Below are 19166 nucleotides of genomic sequence, written 5' to 3' on the forward strand. Positions count from 1 at the left end.
ACTTTGTAGACTCTGCTGAGAGAAAAGAGGTATAGGAACTAGACTATAGGCTATTGATGCAGGAGAACTGGATTTTAGTGAAACATTGCTTTAGACACATGAAGCAAAAGAGAATGGAAATAAGGAGGAAAGAGTGTGGCTGTAGGTAAGATTGTGGCTAAAATATCAAATAGAGGGTATTTCCTCTGATACTGTGGGGAATGTGTGTGCTGAGAGAAAGGGGAACAGTGGTGGCCCTCAAGGAAAACAACCCATGGTGGATGTGGGAATGATCACAAGGTGATTCTAAGGGTTCAACTGAGCTTGAAGACACAGGTGGGTGGTGGCCATAGGCCACCTGCAGCAGCCTGGATATCAGGTTCCAGACTGGGAGTTACCTGGACAGGATCACCTAAAGGTAAAGGGTGATGCTGCTGAGAATGGCAGTAGGATTATGGTTGAAGGAGTGAGACTCAACAGAGAGAACCAGCCTGGTTAGGGAAGTGAGCAGAGGGGTAATGAAAAGGGGGCTGAGAAAAAGAGAGTAGAGTGAGGTGAGAGGAGCAAGTGCATTGGGGAGAATGGAAGGAGGGCCAGTCCTAGAAGGAGGAGGCTATTTGTAAGCAGTATATCAGAGTGATACATCCAGATTGACATTTCTTTATCAGATAAATACCTTGAAAGGTATTTATCCTGAGTTTGCAGTGTTGTCCAGAACATTATGGGGAATACCTTTATTGGAACTCAGCTGAGACTTTGCCACACAGCTTTTGACTATTTGGAGTCTTGGTGATTCTTAGCCCATTTGGAAGTGGATTTGATTTTTGCACACTGCCGGGTCATTCAGGGCCAAGTTTGGTGAAGAAAGTAGACAATGAAGCTGGATAATAACATTTTTGGTAAGAATGGAAATGTGGATTTAAAGAACAGTACTATTTTATTTATGTGACTTGTAATAGTCCCTGATAGTAATTTCCAAAGACAGCAATGACAGTATCTTTGGAATATGTATAGCTTCTCAAAACAAAGGTCTTCCTAATACATGGGACTCTCAGCATTGCAGCATGGTTGGCACCCCTGGCTTCTGGGCCCTAAATGTCAGTATCCCTTGCAAGTCCTCGTGGCAGTCAGAAAAGCCACGACACATTTCCAAATGCTTCTGGTTGTCTCTAGACTGCCAGGGCCTGGAGGACTTGTTTACAGAGAGCCAGGGAAGAGAGGAAGATACTCTTTTCTGTCCCTTTTACTCTTTATCTATATATCTATTTATTTACTTTGCTTTCTCTCTGGTTTTTTCTTCTTAAAAATTTTTGTTTGTTTTCATTGATGGTGGTGTGAGGAATGACAGAAACAGGAGGAAAAGGGGATCTTTATTAAATGAAGATTGGAAATAAATGAATAATTCAAGGGAAGGCTATGGACGAATAGAAGAAAAGAGACAGAAAATAGAGTAGTCGTGGGGAAACTGGAAGAAATGTTTCTGCCACATTTGTCTGTGGTCTCTTGTGATTTTCTCTGAAGCCAAGAATAAGATTTCCTGTAAGAACGCTCATGTGTTGTTGCATTATAGGGTATAACTGATTGCAGAGGCACCCTAAATAGATTTCACTGAGAATATAGTTAGAGTTGTGTAAGGCTTTAAATCCAGACTGAAAGAGGAAAACAACTTGTTATAAGGCGAGTCCATTTCAACTTCATCTGAGGGGGTTTTCAATAGGTCCAAGCGCCTGTTTTAAAATGATGTTATTTGTATGATTGTCCAGGAATGTGAACTTCAAAACAGTTTTAGCTCCTGAGTACCAAGTTTTTAATTTAATTTGTACAAAATGAATACCAATACCCTTTACTGAAAATAGTGTACCTGGCTAGCATTTAAAAGTTATAACCTTTAGCTTGCCATGATTGCTAAAAGTCATCTGTTGTGTGTTTTAAAAATCTGCACTAACACTTGTGGACCATTCATGCCATACTGAAGCTGATTTTCTACTTTATTTTTTCAGTTGTTCATGGTGGACAATGGAGCAGATGACTGGAGAATAGCCATGACTTATGAGCGTATTTTCTTCATCTGCTTGGAAATACTGGTGTGTGCTATTCATCCCATACCTGGGAATTATACGTTCACATGGACGGCCCGGCTTGCCTTCTCCTATGCCCCATCCACAACCACCGCTGATGTGGATATTATTTTATCTATACCAATGTTCTTAAGACTCTATCTGATTGCCAGAGTCATGCTTTTACATAGCAAACTTTTCACTGATGCCTCCTCTAGAAGCATTGGAGCACTTAATAAGATAAACTTCAATACACGTTTTGTTATGAAGACTTTAATGACTATATGCCCAGGAACTGTACTCTTGGTTTTTAGTATCTCATTATGGATAATTGCCGCATGGACTGTCCGAGCTTGTGAAAGGTAAGTTTGTTTCTTTTCCTGAGAACATAATTTACCATATGGTATCTTCACAAGTAAGAAAAAAAAAAAAAAACATTTTAGACTTGAGATGCGTAGTGTCTTACTCTTGAAAATTTTGGATTCTCTGACAGGCTTCTTTGAAATGACTATGACAAAAGTTTTCTGTAGATTTTTTTCATAGAGCAAATGCTTTCATGCTTGTGTGTTTTCTTTCTAATTTGTTCAGTTTTCAGTAGAGGGCTGCCTTTATAATTTTGTGCCAAAATTTGGAGACCTAGAAATTGTATAGGACACTTTTATTGGAAATATGAGTTTAATGGTAATATTGATTCATTTTCGTGCCTGATTGCTTATGAGCGTTGTTTGTTGTTGAGACAGAAATCCTGTGAAACAGTGTTGATGCAAGATGCCTGGGCTTTAGGGAATATCTTAAAGTGGTTTGTTTGTTTTAGTGCCTGTTTATAATAGTGTTCAAATGATTACTTCATAAGGAGGTTATGGGTATACATATTAGTTTTTATTGAACTTTCAACAATTAGTAAGAAGAGGCAATGTGTATTCGTGTTAATGTCTGAAGCGCTCTGGTGGTCTAGATCTAGGCATATATTCTCAGATTTCAGGAGTGGCTCAGTGATCTTAATCAGTTATACACTAAAATTGTTAACTTTGCCATTTAAGAAAAATAGACTTATGACATAAACAGGAAGAGTTGTATCATTATGGGTTATGGCATACCCTCACATGATCTTGGTTAAGAAAATTCAAGTTGAAATTAACAATAGAGATACAGGAATGATTTAGAAATTTCTAGGAGTGTTGAAAGTTCAGATGTTAGTCTTTGTAGAAATTTTTCTTTTTTTTTTTTTTTTTTTTTGAGATGGAGTCTCGCTCTGTCTCCCAGGCTGGAGTGCTCACTGCAAGCTGCGCCTCCCAGGTTCACACCGTTCTCCTGCCTCAGCTTCCCAAGTAACTGGGACTACAGGCACCCGCCACAATGCCCAACTAATTTTTTGTATTTTTAGTAGAGACAGGGTTTCACCGTGTTAGCCAGGATGGTCTCGATCTCCTGACCTCGTGATCAACCCACCTCAGCCTCCCAAAGTGCTAGGATTACAGGCGCAAGCCACCGTGCCCAGCCAAATTTTTTTTTTTTTAATTTGGCTTTTGAAAGTCAAGGTTATACACTCAGATAGTTTAAGGAAGAAAAACTTCTGTATGAGAGTTGCTGCAAAAAAAAAAAAAATCTATATATTTATACATAGTGAACCCTGAACACCCCCCAGCCCATTCCAGCTTTCCAGAAGCATTCACTTTAAATCTTTTTAGCCATTCTCTTGGTAACTGCTTTTCATATTTTTAAATAAAATTGCTTAAGTTGCTGCATCTAGATTTTTTGTTGTTGTTTTGGGGCTATTAACTTCCTTCTGGGGAAGTCAGAGATTTTGCTTTTTTCGCGTATATAAACACCCTCTTTTCACAACTTCACCCCTCCCCGGAAAAGTGATTTTTGTCTCCCTATCTCACAGTAAGATATGTAAACCCTAAAATCTATATTCTATATTTACATTGTTGTTACTGTATAAACTGCATTTGTAGCTGAACAAGATAATATATCATAATCATTTTTCCTTACCTGCACATTTTTTTTATTTTTTCTGGAAGAAATAGTTGCCTCATTTTTTATTTGCTTAGTTTTCTGTATACTTATCACTAAATCATCTCTAAATTCTCTGACATTATATAAACACCTTTTACTCTTTTCAAATATATTCAGCAATTTGTCAATTTCACCTTGAAGAAATGACTCTCAGAACATTCTGACTTGCACCTCTATCATGTTGGGGACTTTCTTTGCCTTTTTTGTATGCTGAGTAGCCCCTTTCTTCAACCCCATTTCACCTTCTTTCTTCATTCTTTATTTTGGTAGAATCTGTCTTCCAGTAGTTTTGAAGCAAAGGTAGTGTATAAGAGAGATATTTTTGAGATCTTGCAGATATGGGAGTCTTTAGTCTTCTCTCATGCTTAATTGATAATCAGCTGGATATAAAACTCTAGATTGGAAATCACTTTCCTTCAGAATATTGAAGGCTCCATTTTCTTCTGTATTCAGGGTCTGGCAGTCTGATGCCATGCTCCTTTTTTATTTATTTATTTTTTCTGGAGGCTTTTAGTATTGGTATTCTAAAATTACACAAGGATGTATCTTGGCATGTGTCTATTTTAATTGATGGTACTGGGAACTTGGTGGACCTGTTCAATCTCAAACTTTCATGTCTTTCAGTTTTTGGAGATTTTTCTAAATTATTTAATGGTTTTTGTTCCTATTTTCTGTTGTGTGGATAATGGCCCTCCTATATTATTCCCTAATTTTCTTATTCTTTGTTTATAGTTTTCCGTTTGTTTTTGCTCTATTTATATATGGAAGATAACTCAAATTTATCTTTCAGACTTTCAATTGGAATTTTATTTCTTCTATATTGAGTATTAGTTTCCAGTGTCTAATTTTTGATCCCTGAATGCCTTTTTTTAAATAGCATCATGCTTTTCTTTCACAGAAACTTTTCTCTGGAGATGTTAATCATAACTTTTTGAAGTTTTTTTCTCTTTGCATTTTGTTTCCTCAAAGGTGCATTTTTCTTTAGTTTTGGCTTCTGTTTTAGGAGCTTTTCGTACACATTTCAAATTTGTCAACTGCAGGCTTCATTAAAGGGTGATTTGGTTGGGGGACATAGAACACCAATTTCAATACCTTTACATATTTTGTGTCTTCTCTGACCATCTGACCAGTGCATCAGAAGTCTTTTCTGCTCTCCTGCCATGAAAGCAGAAGTCTGAGGTGACAGTGTCTTGGGAATTGAAACACAGGGCAAAGAAGAGGTCTCAACAGTTACCGTGCAAGCATTTGCTTGTTCTCCTGATATCAGTACAGTAGCTTGCTATCTGCAGTGTCTGATGTCCTGCAGTAGGTCCACAGACCTTGTGTTTTACTGTCTCCAGATAATAGATTTTCAGACTTCTGCCAGATTGCCAAAGAACAGTTAGTGTTTCTACAAAGCAGAAGAGGACATCTATGTGTCTAACTGCTTCTGTGCCTTTTTTGAAGCTATCATCCCATTCGAAGCTCTATGGTTATCCCCACCTGCAGAGGTACTGGTGCCAACAGTGCCTGAGTCATGGGTGAGGGGGTTGGTTCTCAGTGCATGTGCGGTTGCCTCTTGGTTTTTCACCACTATTGCCATAGAATTCTGCATTCTCATGTCAGGTAAGTCAGTGGCCATCTGTGGATTGGCTGTCTAGCTTGTTTTTTTTTTTTTTTTTTTCTTACTACTCTTTTGTCATTCATTCTTGTTGTCCTTATGGGTTTATGCTTCTTTGCTGTCTGCTTGTTTTAGTATTATTTATAATCATTTTGAGGTTGTTAAGGGAAGGAGCTGAGGCCAGCATGTTTGTTGAGCCCACCTGCTTATACCAGAAATTTTGTAGTGACTAGTTTTTAATATCATGTCTCTAAACTTTTTTTAGAACTCCTCCGGGTAACTATGCCATTTGAGGGATTAACGTTTTCTTTTTAAAGAAAGGTAGACTCCTTATGGTAATGCTTTGTTTCCTAGCAATCATGGTATTTAGAGGCTTATGATATTTTCTGGAGCAGATGTACCTTATGATGGTTGAAGAATAAATATGCAAAACTCTAGTTGACATACCTATTTATTTTATAAAGATAAGCCCTAATTAAAAATTATGCATAACAATGTAACAATGAGGGAAACAGCCAGGTCTAACAATATAGACATCTCCATGGGTGGTCTCTAGTGCATCTGCTTCCAAAGGCCAGTTAAGAGAGCCTCAAAATTGTGCACATGCCATACATTTTCTTTTCAAAAACAGTTCATCTTAGCTGTTTTAACCCATTATCACTAAATACAGAATGCCAAAGGCAAGCTGTGACACATTTGCGTAGCAGCCCCAAGTCTCTGTGTTTTTTAATATGCTCAGATTGTGAGGTGATGACCATTCCTGTTTCCATGTAAAGAGGCAATCAAAGGTGAAAACTGTTCATTTCATATCAAGAATGAGAGTGTGTAGCCAGCAGTTACATAAAGGAAACAAAACTGTGACAGCGTGGTGGGGAAGAGACAGAGGCCAAAACTCTGGATTGGGACACTGGGATTTAGTCCCAGTTGTGTAATTTAGGGGCTGAATGACCTCAGGCCAAACATCTCGGGTCTTTTTGCCTTAGTTTATTCATTTGCCAACTAAATGGTTTGTTAAGACCATTCTTCCCAAGGTAATGTTTTGTTAATGGTTTGTTAACCAACTAAATGGTTTGTTAAGACCTTCTTCCCAAGGTAATTAATGTTTTATCATTACACAAATGTGTAAAAGAAAAAAAAATTATTAACCAGCATTGTGTTAATAGGAGATTTTCCACATTTGGTTTTTATTAAACTTCCCATTTTACTGCACAAATTCTCCAGATTGTGATTTGTAAGATACAAAGATTAAAAAAAAAATTTTGTTTTTCCATAAATTTGCAATTTGGAACATGATGTCATCAGCATCTTACACTTCCTTGATGATTGTTTTCTGGCCCCTTTTTTCGCCTGTTATGTGAAGTTTGCAATACTAAATATAACACACAACTTTTCTATTTATTTGGTTTAGGATTTGGATTTGAATGAATCTTACCAGTTCCATCTTTGGTCCATCCAAGCATCCTCTCCATGTAAAAAGGGGAGATTCACATCTGATAGAAATTTATATTTTTAGTTAATTAGAATCTAAAAAGAGACTTAGAGTTTTGGACTTTTTTAAAAGGAAAGAGCTAGAGAAAAAGAGAAACAGCTTTCTAGAGAAGTTTGCTTTAAAAACCTATTCCTGTCCTTCTAGGAGCACAAGATTCAGGATTTCTAGAAGTTTCTAGAAATTGTTCTGTACTAATGGGGACAGCATCCTATGGGAGGCATTTATTCCTTGTAGTATTATATTCCCTGGCATATCAGACATCTCTGAAATTTTTTACCTGTAGGTAATAAAAATTCTTTTTTTTTTTTTGGTGAATGATAGGAGGAAGCAGAGAATCAAGAATCTAGCATTATTTCTGTAGCCTATATTTGTTAATAAGCAGCTTCCCCACACCAGACCACAGTAATCTACTCTTTCTCTGGTTATGATTTGGCTTTGTGTTAAGGTAGGCATTAGTCCTAGGGAAAACGCTGCCCTCTGAAGCAGCCCGAGAAGTGTGGCCTGGTGCTGCTAAGCGATCTCATGTTCATGGGGTCCCAGGCCAAGGCATTTAATCAGAATGTATTAGCAGAAATTTCAGGAACATTTAAGTTTTAGAAGAAACCTGAAACACAGAGCTTGGGGTCCTGAAAATTGGGAATTATCCAATCCTGACTTCTACCTTTTGAGACTTCTCTAAGATAGCATAAATAGGCAGCTATTCACCCCAAAGTGTGTTTTACTGGGCACAGTTTCTGAGCAAGAATAGTAGCTATTTTGCAAGAGGTAGAACTGGATATTGTGGGTCAGTGCTGTGTTACACAAAGGAGTTTGGTTTCTTTTTCACTGTAAAAGTTCTCAGAGCATTTAATGTATGTATATGCATTAGAAATACCCAAGAGGGGAAAGAAGTATTTATTTGGCCATGCTCTCTGGGAAACATACTTGACATATGACAATACTGAAGTTTTGGAGATAGAAAGGAATTGAACTTTCTGATGACAGTTTGGAAATTCAAAATAATGTTTCTGTGTTCAATGGAATCTTTTCCTTTTTGACATAGTTTTGTAATGCTGTGGTAGGGGGCCAAATTGGGGATGGAAAGGACAAGAGCAAAGGTGAGTTAGGAATTTAGGTGGTAGTGTTCCCAAGCAGAAAGGCAAACATTGTGATAATACGTAATAAATTGGAGATTCCAGGTAATGTTTGGAATGGAAAAGGGTCATTTGGTTAAAAAAGTGGCCAATAATTGTCCTTTCTTTTCCCATTATTTTATCTCTCAGGGCACTTAAATATTTATTAACCAGGTATCATTTGTTAAGAGGGAACGTTTTCTAAAAATGACAACAGTAGATTGCTCTTTTTGAAAGTAGACAAACTGAAGAAGCATAACGCAACTTTTGAATAGCTCTGGCTAATCTAAACTGCATTTTAGATTAATAAAGAATAAATTCTCATCATCACTGAAAACTAATAGATGAAGATAAATTTTCATAGAGAACCTGAGGAATAGAGACTTCAATTTCAGTTGTGTTTAGAATCTACTCTTCAGTGTCTTAAAAGTATATTTTGTTCTTTCATTAGAATAATCCAGGTAGATTTCACTCTGTTTTTTTGTCACCCTGTCACTAATACTCTCCTATGTTGTATTATTTTGTTTTCGTTTTTAATTTCCTGGAAGATGATTCCTGAAATGCAGTTGAAACATACTTTATTATTATATGGTCTGTTAGAGAAGCAGAACCGAGAGGATATAGATATAAATATATGAGAGGGGATTTATTAGGGGAATTGGCTCACAGGATTGTGGAGACTGAGAAGTCCCAAGGAGAGGCCATCTGCAAGCTGGAGACAGGGGATACTGGTATTGTGGCTCAGTCCAAGTCCAAAAGCCTCAGATCCAAGGAAGGCAGTGGTGCGACTCTCAGTCCAAAGCTGAAGGCCTGTGAATCCAAAGAGATGCAGGTCCAAGTTCTGGAGTCCAAAGGCTGGAATGCCTGAAGTTCTGATGTCCAAGGACAAGAGAGGAAGAATGTCCCAGCTCCAGGAGAGAAAGAGAGAGGAACTCACCTTTTCTCTGCCTTTTTTGTTCTCTCCTAGCCCCCAGCCAGGATGGTGCTCACCCACATTGAGGGTGGATCTTCCCCACTCAGTTCACTGACTCACACACCCGTCTCCTTTGGAAACACCCTCACAGACACTCAGAAATAATGCTTTACCAGTTCTCTAGGTATTCCTTAATCTAGTTAAGTTGACACCTAAAATTAACCATCACATATGGTATATTGTGGAATATTACAGTCAAATCATGCCCCATAATAAAACTACATACAACATAAGTTTTATATAAAATAACTGCTTTTAGCACAAGGGTTGGTTATGTCTTCTGACATCAGTAGTATGAAGGAGTTGCTAAGGGGAAGCTCCTGTGGGATGAGAGAATATCTCGTTTTGTAACTAGACAGATTTCTAGTCTCTTAGCACTATTTTATAGAGGATATGAGATATGGGGTCCCAGTTTCTCTATATCCCTATAGAGAATATGTAATTTGGGGTCCCTCTTGCATATGGAATGTGGACATTGAATATAATTTTGTACATACTAAGTTAAAATGAATACCCTTGTCTCTGAGCACCAATAAAACAAAAAATTGGATGGTAGTTGTTTACATCTGGTAAATTAATTTAGCATTGCAGTGGATGTCTTTTAGTAACTCAATATTAGTCTGTTGCTCTAACACCATGTGTGTTCATTACTTCTCTTTGTAGAACATGCTTTTAAATGAACTAAGTTTCAATATGTGATCAACTCTGTATAGAGTTCTTAAATGATCTGTGTTCTAATTTTCAAGTTTTCCATTTCAAAACAGTTTCAGTTGGTTTTTATCTGTTTATATAACATAAGCCAGTTGTCATGGAGGAAGGGATGAATGGCATCTGAAAGTTTCACTTGTTCTATTTGTGGTTTTTTATTATTTACATAGGATGAATGTGAAATAGGGAGCTACATATTAAAGTGCTAGCTCATTTTCCTGGTCTGCCAGCCATGATTTTATTTTGTATTTTCAGGAGAATCACCCAGAGGCCTACTCTTTTTCTAGCACTGGCCATTAGAGGTGCCAATTTCCTGATGATTTACTTGAATTTGAAACATGTTACTTGGGATCAAGTTTCTTTAATAGTTGTTAAAGTAGTCATAAAATATGCATTGCAATGTTGGGAAAACATACCCACCTTGATTTATTACGGAATATTGGATAATTATTGGATAATGAGATTATTTCTTACCACTTGAAGACTCAGCTGTTGCCAAGTAAACTCTAAGCATTTCATCAATGGATTTGTAATTTGTGGTTGATGGCAATGTAATACTTTGTAAACTTATACTTCCAAGTGGGTCTGATTCATACATACAGATATAGCATTTTCAGGCTCATAAATGAGTCATAACTTTAAAATGGGCCCTTTCAAGTTATAAAAGTCGGCAGTTTGAAAGCATTCATCCTGCATCTGTGACTTGCAAAACATCAGTGCTAAGTATAATGTTTGCCAAATAAATTGGTCATTAAAGTCTTATGGAAAGAAAATCCAGTACTCTCTCAAATTCAATTTTCTCTTCTTTCTTATGTAGATGTGCTTTTTGTTTTGTTTTGTTTTTTGTAGTTTTATTTTTTGAGTTAAAGTCTTGCTCTTGTGACTCAGACCGGAGTGCAGTGGCGCAATCTCGGCCCACTGTAACCTCTGCCTCCTGGATTCAAGCGATTCTCCTGCCTCAGCCTCCCAATAGATGGGACTACAGGTGCCCACCACCATGCCTGGCTAATTTTTAATGTATTTGAAGTAGAGATGGAGTTTCACCATGTTTGCCAGGCTGGTCTTGAACTCTTGACCTCGGGTGATCCGCCCACCTCCGCCTCTCAAAGTGCTGGAATTACAGGCGTGAGCCACCACGCCCGGCCTTGTTTTTATTTTTTAACTTTTTTTGGTCTACCTCCTGAGAGAATAATGAGGAGTAATATTTGTTGGCAAGGGGCTTTGAGATCCTGGTTTAAAGCATGCAGATTGAAAATACCAGCAGTGTTAAATTCACGTAGAAAGAAACATGAAAAGCTCTGCAGCTCAGGAATTCAACCTCAGTGATCTCATAGTCAGTTCATTATGGTCCTCCTCATCCTGTCACCCATGCTGATGTACAGATTTCGTGGAATAGAGATCCTAAGTGTCTTCTGACTTTGAAAATTCCTGTAATTATCCATATAGTACATTAGACAGCATGCATGTGTGCACTTCTGGGCAGCATTCTAATGTAACTCAGCTTCAGAACGACTGGGCCAGATAAAAAGAAGGAACATAAAGTCTAAATGAAAACATGCTGACATTCAAGCCATTTTGTCTTTAAGAAATTTAATACATTTCTTGGACATAAATTGGGCTTGGTTGGAGAAAATGCAAGTGTTTCCTACTTCCTGCTGGATTTTCTGCATTGTATTTTTTTAAATTTTATACCCTTTATTTTAAAATGTTTCCTTAATTGTATTAAAATAACCATAGAAATGCAAGACAAAAGTGTCTTTACATGCCATAAAATGTACAAGTTTTAAACATTTGCTGAGCTTGGACAGATCTGCCTTCTAGTATAATGTTAAGCTTTTATAACCTTAGGCCATGTTAATGGACTCACTTACTATTATGAGAATTGAATGGAGAATGAGGTAGATTTTAGTACTGTATCCCCAAGCTGGTGTCAGGTAATAAAGCACCTACTGTCTTTCAAGGGAGCCTCTTGGCTTGAGTCTCTTAGGAGGGACTATGTGAACTGTTTCTCCACTGCTTGCTGACTAGTAGAGCGATGTCTAGTCTATGGATGGTTCCTGAGGCACTGCGGAAGGGGCATCAGTCTGTCCCACCCTGCTAGTTCCAGTGCTGTTTTGTCTCTCATTCAGAATCCCATGGGTCAATAAATAGTCTGATCACTGTCAAATAATTAGGGATACTGAAAAAGGCCCAGTCATCAGATATTTAAACCATAGTGTGGTGGTAAAGTCAAAGCCATTTTGAGTTTGTGGCCATTATTCAGTGATTGATTGGTGAATAAATATTAGAATTTAAAAACTTTATGTAGAATTTTATCATGATTTTTGGCTACAGTGTAAAAAGAAAAAAAGGATCTTTGTCATTTTTTGAAACAACTTTATTGAGGTATAATTTATGCACCATAAACTCCACCTATTTAAAGTGTACAAGCCAATAATTTTAGGGGCTATGCAGCCATCACTACAATTCAGTTTTAGAACAGTTCTATCACCCTCCAAAACTTTCATCATCCCTGTGCCCAATTGCAATAAATGCCTGCTCCCTCCTGCAGTCTTCCAGGTGACCACTAATATGCTATCTGTCTCCATAGATTTGCCTTTCTGAGACTGTTATATAAATTGAATCAAGTAATATATAGTCTTTTACATCTGGTCTTTTTTACTTAAAGATTTTGATGTTTGCCTATGTTGTAGTATATATTGAAGTTTGTTCCTTTTTATTGATGAATACTATTCTGTTGTAAGAATATGCTACAATTTGGTCACTCATTCACCAGTTGATCTACATTTAGTTTGTGATTTGTTTTTGGCTACTAAGAATAGGCTTGCTGTGAACTTGTGCACACAATTCTCTGGGTGAACATGTTTTTTTTTTTTTTTCTCTTAGGTAGCCATCTAAGAATATTTAATTTTACAAACCCACCAGCAATCAGCAATGTATGAAGGTTCCAGTTTTATCACATCCTTGACAACATTGTCAGTTGTGTGTGTGTGTGTGTGTGTATATTAGATCATATATATGTCATATCTGGATATGGATATATAGAATGCCAGTGTGTCTGTTTATACCCATATGCATATGTCTTGATGTGTATATATAAACATACAGAAATATGTGGTCTTAATATACATTTATTTATAGTCTTATAACCATTCTAGTGAGTATAAAGTGGTATCTTATTGTGGTTGTACTTTGCAATCCTCTAATGACTAATGATAATGGTGAATATCTTTTATGTGATCATTAGTTCTTTGTGTATCTTCTTTGGCAAAATGGCAATTCAAATTGCCCGTTTTTAAACTGGGGCATTTGTCTTATTAAATTTTAAGAGTTCTTTGTATATTCTGATTACTAATATTTTATCAAATATATGATTTGCAAATATTTTCCATGGCTTGTGTTTTAATTTTCATTCTCATTGTTTTTGAATGTGCTGAGGCTGTGTACACTTGGCTTTCTCTTAAGTCAGTCTTGCCTTGCCTCCCCTCCCAAAGCCATGCAGGAAAAAAGCCAGCTACACACACACAGCTGTCTGTGAGCTCTTTGAAGAGGCTTAACTCCCTTGTTCAGTTCTGTGCTTCACATGCCTCTCCTTGCTGCCCTTTTCCTACCCTGAACTCTTTCTTTTCTAGTAACCACTATTTTCTAGTAACAGCAAAGAGAGGAAAGAGCAAAAAAAGACTGTTTTTTAATCCTGCTTTAAAAGTCTTTCCAGTTCTTGCATTGCTTTGATGGTTGTGGTAGCTATGAAAAATGAAGCCCAGAGAATGTCTGTCATTTTTTCGCTTAGGATTAAGTGTTCCTGAATTGCCTCCAATGGGAATTTTATAATTCTTTTTATTTTCTCTCCTAGTTGAGGTAGAAATTTGTTTTGATTGATCCACAGCTTTCTTGATGACCCAAAGCAAACATTTGTAATGTGTCTGACCCTGTTTTAGGGATGTAGCTAGACATTGTGAAAAACCAAGCTCCTCCCTCCCTTTTAGGTGACCTTGCTGGGTTTTGTGACCGTCCACAGTCAGGACTTTGGAAGGACGATGCTCTAGCCACAGGCTGCTTGACCAAATGATCACTCTGTGACCATGACCATTCTTTGTACTGTGCTTTGTATCACAGTGACAGGATATTATAGTACAGCTCATAGGGATGTGGCAATTGATTTTGACATACGATATTCTCAATACCGCAGGAGCAAAAGATGTTTGAGTGACTACTGTCTAATATCTTAGCCTTCACATCTCTGCTCATGATTTAGTCTTCTAAAAGCTTTCTGTGTCATATAAAATATACTGTTTCAGTTTATTAAATTGTATTTAATATTCTAACAGAAGATATAATTTAAAAATAAGATTTTGCAGACTTTTGGTATTTAATGTTGTGGTTTTAGAACTCCACATAAAACCTCATGTAAGAATAATGGTTTGTAAATATGAAAGCCACAAAATAAGGCGCATATTATTTAGAACCAATTTATTAGCAGAAAATATCTTTTATATCAGTGATCATGGGGAAAATTAAATTTAGTGACTTTCTTGCTTTAAAGAAATGGTTGTGATTGAGCATATTAGTAATTATAAGCTCCTGTTTTTGAACAAAACTGGATTATACTAGGCATATGTGGAGAATCATCCTAAATGCCCACTTGGTATTATTTGGAATAACAACTTTTATACCAGAGGGCATCTTACAAAATGAAACATCCAGTAGAGAAAGATCGGTAATTTTAATCTGGTTTCAATATTAATCTGCTTTTGTCCTAGAGGACATAATGTTATCAAATGAAATACCCAATATAAAAAGATCAGCTTTGGTCATTAGTTTTAATCTAATTTAATGGTGATCAGCCTTAGAATTTCCGGCTTACTACATGACTAGAAGGGAATGAGTATTCTTATATTTATTGTCATTATGATAATCTGCCTACTGTGCTTTCTACTATTTAGTAAGGTGTTTTTGTTGTTTTGTTTTATTTTGTTTTGCTTTTAAGATGGGTTCTGAGAAGTTTGGAGGTGTCAGTGTGAAGTGAAAAGCCACTCTGCTAGGTTTTTTTAATCCCTGTTTAAAGATTCCATTTTTGAAATATCACACTGATACCTTTTGTTCCTCCTCTTATCCATCATTCACCTACTGTATCATCTAGATCTCTGTTCTTTCAGCCCTAGCAAGGTCACTGGCATTTATTGTGATGTAGGTGCCTGATAGAGAGTTGGGTGGTAAAAGGGATGAAGGTGCCACAGTAGGCAGGTTTGATGTGGTCAGAAAAAGAACCAGGGAGACTGTAGTCAGTAGTCAGTGGTGTAGTTGCTTGAAACTTTTGTCTGGCTCTGATTAGGTTAGGAGATGAGTTCTCTCTGCAGGTCAGAGGTGTTCATTAAGTGCTTATGGTATTCTATACCATGTAAAAATGGGGTACAAAAGCCTTATCTGAACCAAGCTCCTCAATGGTAGAAGGGGTATTTGATACCATCTGAATAGCCACAGAGCCCAGAGCCTTTTAATATCTGGGTCAGATAAAACCTTACAAGTCATCTAATCCTATCAGGCCAAGAGGAACACCAACTGCTGTCATTCCATGAGGACTTGTTGGGTAAATGTTTCTGCACAGATGTGTACCTATCAGTTATAGCAATAGAAGAATGCTAATTAACACTTAATGAGGGACTTAAAGTGTTGAAATTTAACCCTACAAAGGGTCGTTATGAAGAGGATTACTAATGGGAATATTATCTATTAAATGTGAAAATAATTCTTACATCTTTATTTTATCTGGTTCATTTGCAAGTACTTAGGGTTTTACCATTTAATAAGTTAACAAAGGTTAATAAGGAAATCTGCGTTAATTTAAAATTTCTGTGATTCAGGAGCAAAAATAGCACTTACTGCATATCTGAAAGACTGCAGACAAATTGGTCTTGGAAATCTAAAGTCTGCCTTATGTGCTGGACTGACAAGAGGAGGACTTCACAGAAACGTGACAGGCATGGTTCAGCACTGCTTGAAACCCTTCTCTGTTCAGCCTGGAAGTATTTCCATTTACTCTGCTGGAGCACACAGACTTCAGACAGAGTTCTCTTCGTCTTTTATCTTGGATGTTGCCTTACGAGCTTTCAGCAACTATGCAGCTGCCATCATTGTCTGAGATTTGCAATGGGGCAAGTGGGGCTGGTGGGGAGTGGGGGGGCCTTGGCAAGCAAGGGAACCCTGTTCTGAGGCAACAGTAGTGACAGAGCTCCAAGTTTTCGTGACTGTTGTGAGTAACCCTTAAAGCAGCATTTCAACTTTCCTTTCATGAAACTGTCCATGTGCTAAGATCACTGCCACTCAACTTAGGTCTGCTGTGCATTTAATTTCTTGGGTATTTCCTAAAAGCCCCACTAATAGGAATAGCAATCTAGCATTTCTCCTTCTGGAAATGCACTCTGCAAATGCTGCTCACTAAGGTCTGCAGAACTTCTGCTAATCCCCACCACTGCCTCTGGGGAAAAAAAGATCATGAGTTTTAAACCCCCATGTTTCACTTCCTCATACAAGCATATCTTCAAGTAACCACATAACTGAATGTGTCTGAGTAGACTAAATTTGAAAGTCAAGAACATAAGAATTTTTTTTCATAGCTCTTTATCCAGTTTAACTTTTTATTAGAGATTTTATCTGGTTTAGACTTTGTCTTAATTTGTGCTTCTTATTGATAATGTTTTGTAGGGAAAAATAGCAGCAAGAATTAAGAAAATGAAAATATTCTTTTTAGTGTGGTACGCTAGTTAAAGCAGGGGTTGGTAAACCATGGCTCTTGGGCCAAATCTGGCCCACCACTTGTTTTTGTAAAGCCTAAGAGCTAAGAATAGTTTTTACATTGTTTTTATTGTTTTGGGGAAAAAGAGAATATGCGATAAAGACTATATGTAGTCTACAAAACCTAAAATATTTATTACCTAGCCTTATGCTGAACACGTTTGCCAACCTGTTATCTAAAGTAGCATCATTTTGTCAAATTTGTTTTAAGTACAGTGTGATATTTTAAATTACAAGGCATTTTAAAATTTTTACTTTGGGGTCAGACAATGGATTTCTATTTGTTATAGCTTAAATCTGGAGGTACCACCCCCTGCCAAATAATCACTATAATATCTTTAGGACTAAATATAAACTACTTTTGGTACCAATGATCAAACATTGACATTAGTTCCAGTGATGATAGGTGCAAGTAGCATACTCAGTAACTTAAGTCTTTCTGACTAGTACTAGCTAGATGCATGAGTAGTTTATTTTTACATATACTAAATAAAAACTACCTTATTGGCCTGTGCAGTGGCTCATGCCTGTTATCCCAGCAATTGGGAGGCCAAGGTGGGAGGATTGCTTTAGGCAAGGAATTCAAGAACAGACTCCCATCTCTGCAAAAGTTAAAAAATAAAAAATTAGCTGGGTGTGGTGGCATGTGCCTACAGGCCCAAGTACTTAAGAGGCCGAGGCAGCAGGATCTTTTGAGCCTAGGAGTTTGAGACTGCAATGAGCTATGATCGTGAGTCTATACTCCAGCCTGGGAGACAGAGTGAGACCTTGTCTCAAAACAAAGCTACCTTCTCCATTCATCTACAGAGAATGCAGTTCGATATGAAAGAATTGCTCTGATCTCTTGAGGAATCTGTTCTCCTAGATTTTAACTTCATTGACCTTGGGTAACATCAGTACAACACTGAGTCATTAAGAAATCTAATCTGAAAGCTGTGGAGGAGCAGGTCTTGGGATGGACTTGGAACAGAAGCCTCCAAAACGTAGTCATTGGGCATTGGTAGAATGCCTTTCCTTTGACTAGGGAAATAACGTAAAATCTTTTTGCAGTGTCTCTCCCTGCAGCATGTAAACTGAGCTATGCAAAAAGCAGTGGCTCCAGGCTAGTTATTCTTAGGGCAGTTTTAAGGATAAAATAACCTTTATTGCTACTGTTTAGTGGAGTACTATAATAAAATACCCTGGTTGCCTTTGTCCCCTGGTCTCTGCTTCCAAATGCAGGACTGCTTCTACCAAGTAAAGCTTATGTTACTTAACATGGGAGAAATTGACCAGCAAAAGATTAAAATAATTCCTGTTTGATTTTGTAATAGAAATCTCTACTAAGACCTCTTATGAAGTTTGCCTGTTATCTGTCTTAAGCAATACTACCTTTTCCATAAACGACGTTCATTCCTTAGAAGAGTATAAAAGAAGAAGCTATAATTTGTCTAAGATAGCAGATATCAGAGACAATGTCATGTTTGTGATAACATGTTTACTTTAAATTAAGAAAGCATTCACAGAACATGTTTTATAGGCAATCCAGAACTTTAATAGCATGATAAGAATTCTATATTATGTTCAGATTGTAGCTTGCCTCTCCCCACTTCTTCATTCTATTTGATCCTTCAGACAGGCTATAGGTCTGGCTCATTTTGGCTGGGCCTGCTGTGGGCCAAAAGACTATCATTTTATGGCAATTTTCAAGCTAGGTAAAAATAATATTCCCCTTCCACATTATTTTTGATGGCCATATTTTTCGTATTTAAGACAGTTTGGGATATGACTAAAAATTGTAGTGGTGATTCTTTCTCAAAACAAGTTGATTTCTTGAATGCTGCAGATTTTTGTATCTTTCCAATACAGTCTAATTTGTCTTAGCTACTTTTTGATCTGTTTTGCACATAGCCTTGGATATTCTTGATTTTAGTATATGTTTCCTTTTTATAGAATGGTCTTTGCTAGGAAGGAATAAATCCTGATGTATGGTTTTTAGTGAACCAACATACATGAAATTTTACAAAAACAAAAAAAGCCAACATGTTGGTTAGGTGTTCTTAAGATAAATTTAATTAATTAATTTTATTTTTAAAATTTTTTGAGACAGTCTCGCTCTGTTGCCCAAGCTGGAATGCAGTGGCACGATCTCAGCTCACTGTAACCTCCACCTCTTGGGTTCAAGTTATTCTCCTGCCTCAGCCTCCCGAGTAGCTGGGATTATAGGTGCCTGCCACCATGCCAGGCTAATTTTTGTATTTTTAGTAGAGATGGTGTTTCACCATGTTGGTCACACTGGTTTTGAACTCCTGACCTTGGGTGATTTGCCTGCCTAATTTACATTCCTACCAGAAGTGTGTAAGTATTCCCTTTTTTCTGCAACCTCCCCAGCATCTGTTTTTTGTTTGTTTGTTTTTTTCAAGATGGAGTTTTGCTCTTGTTACTCAGGCTAGAGTGC

At 37.2% G+C, this 19166-nt stretch overlaps 1 protein-coding gene across 7 annotated transcripts in view; it reads left to right on the top strand.

The window, feature by feature from the left end:
- Positions 1–19166, top strand: part of KCNN2 (potassium calcium-activated channel subfamily N member 2) — a 432599-nt gene that overhangs the window by 335145 nt on the left and 78288 nt on the right. For 3 of the 7 annotated variants that reach the window (XM_065546643.2, XM_065546646.2, XM_065546645.2), the window contains one exon: positions 1980–2398. The exons of 3 other annotated variants lie outside the window; for them this stretch is intronic. In XM_065546643.2, the coding sequence (XP_065402715.1) occupies positions 1980–2398 (419 nt within the window). Of the gene's footprint in view, positions 1–1979; positions 2399–5408; positions 5661–19166 lie in introns of those variants that run through there. One more of the 7 variants, XM_045394112.3, reaches the window with a different exon arrangement.

This window comes from Macaca fascicularis, chromosome 6 (genome assembly GCF_037993035.2).
Source record: "Macaca fascicularis isolate 582-1 chromosome 6, T2T-MFA8v1.1".
NCBI lineage: Eukaryota > Metazoa > Chordata > Mammalia > Primates > Cercopithecidae > Macaca > Macaca fascicularis.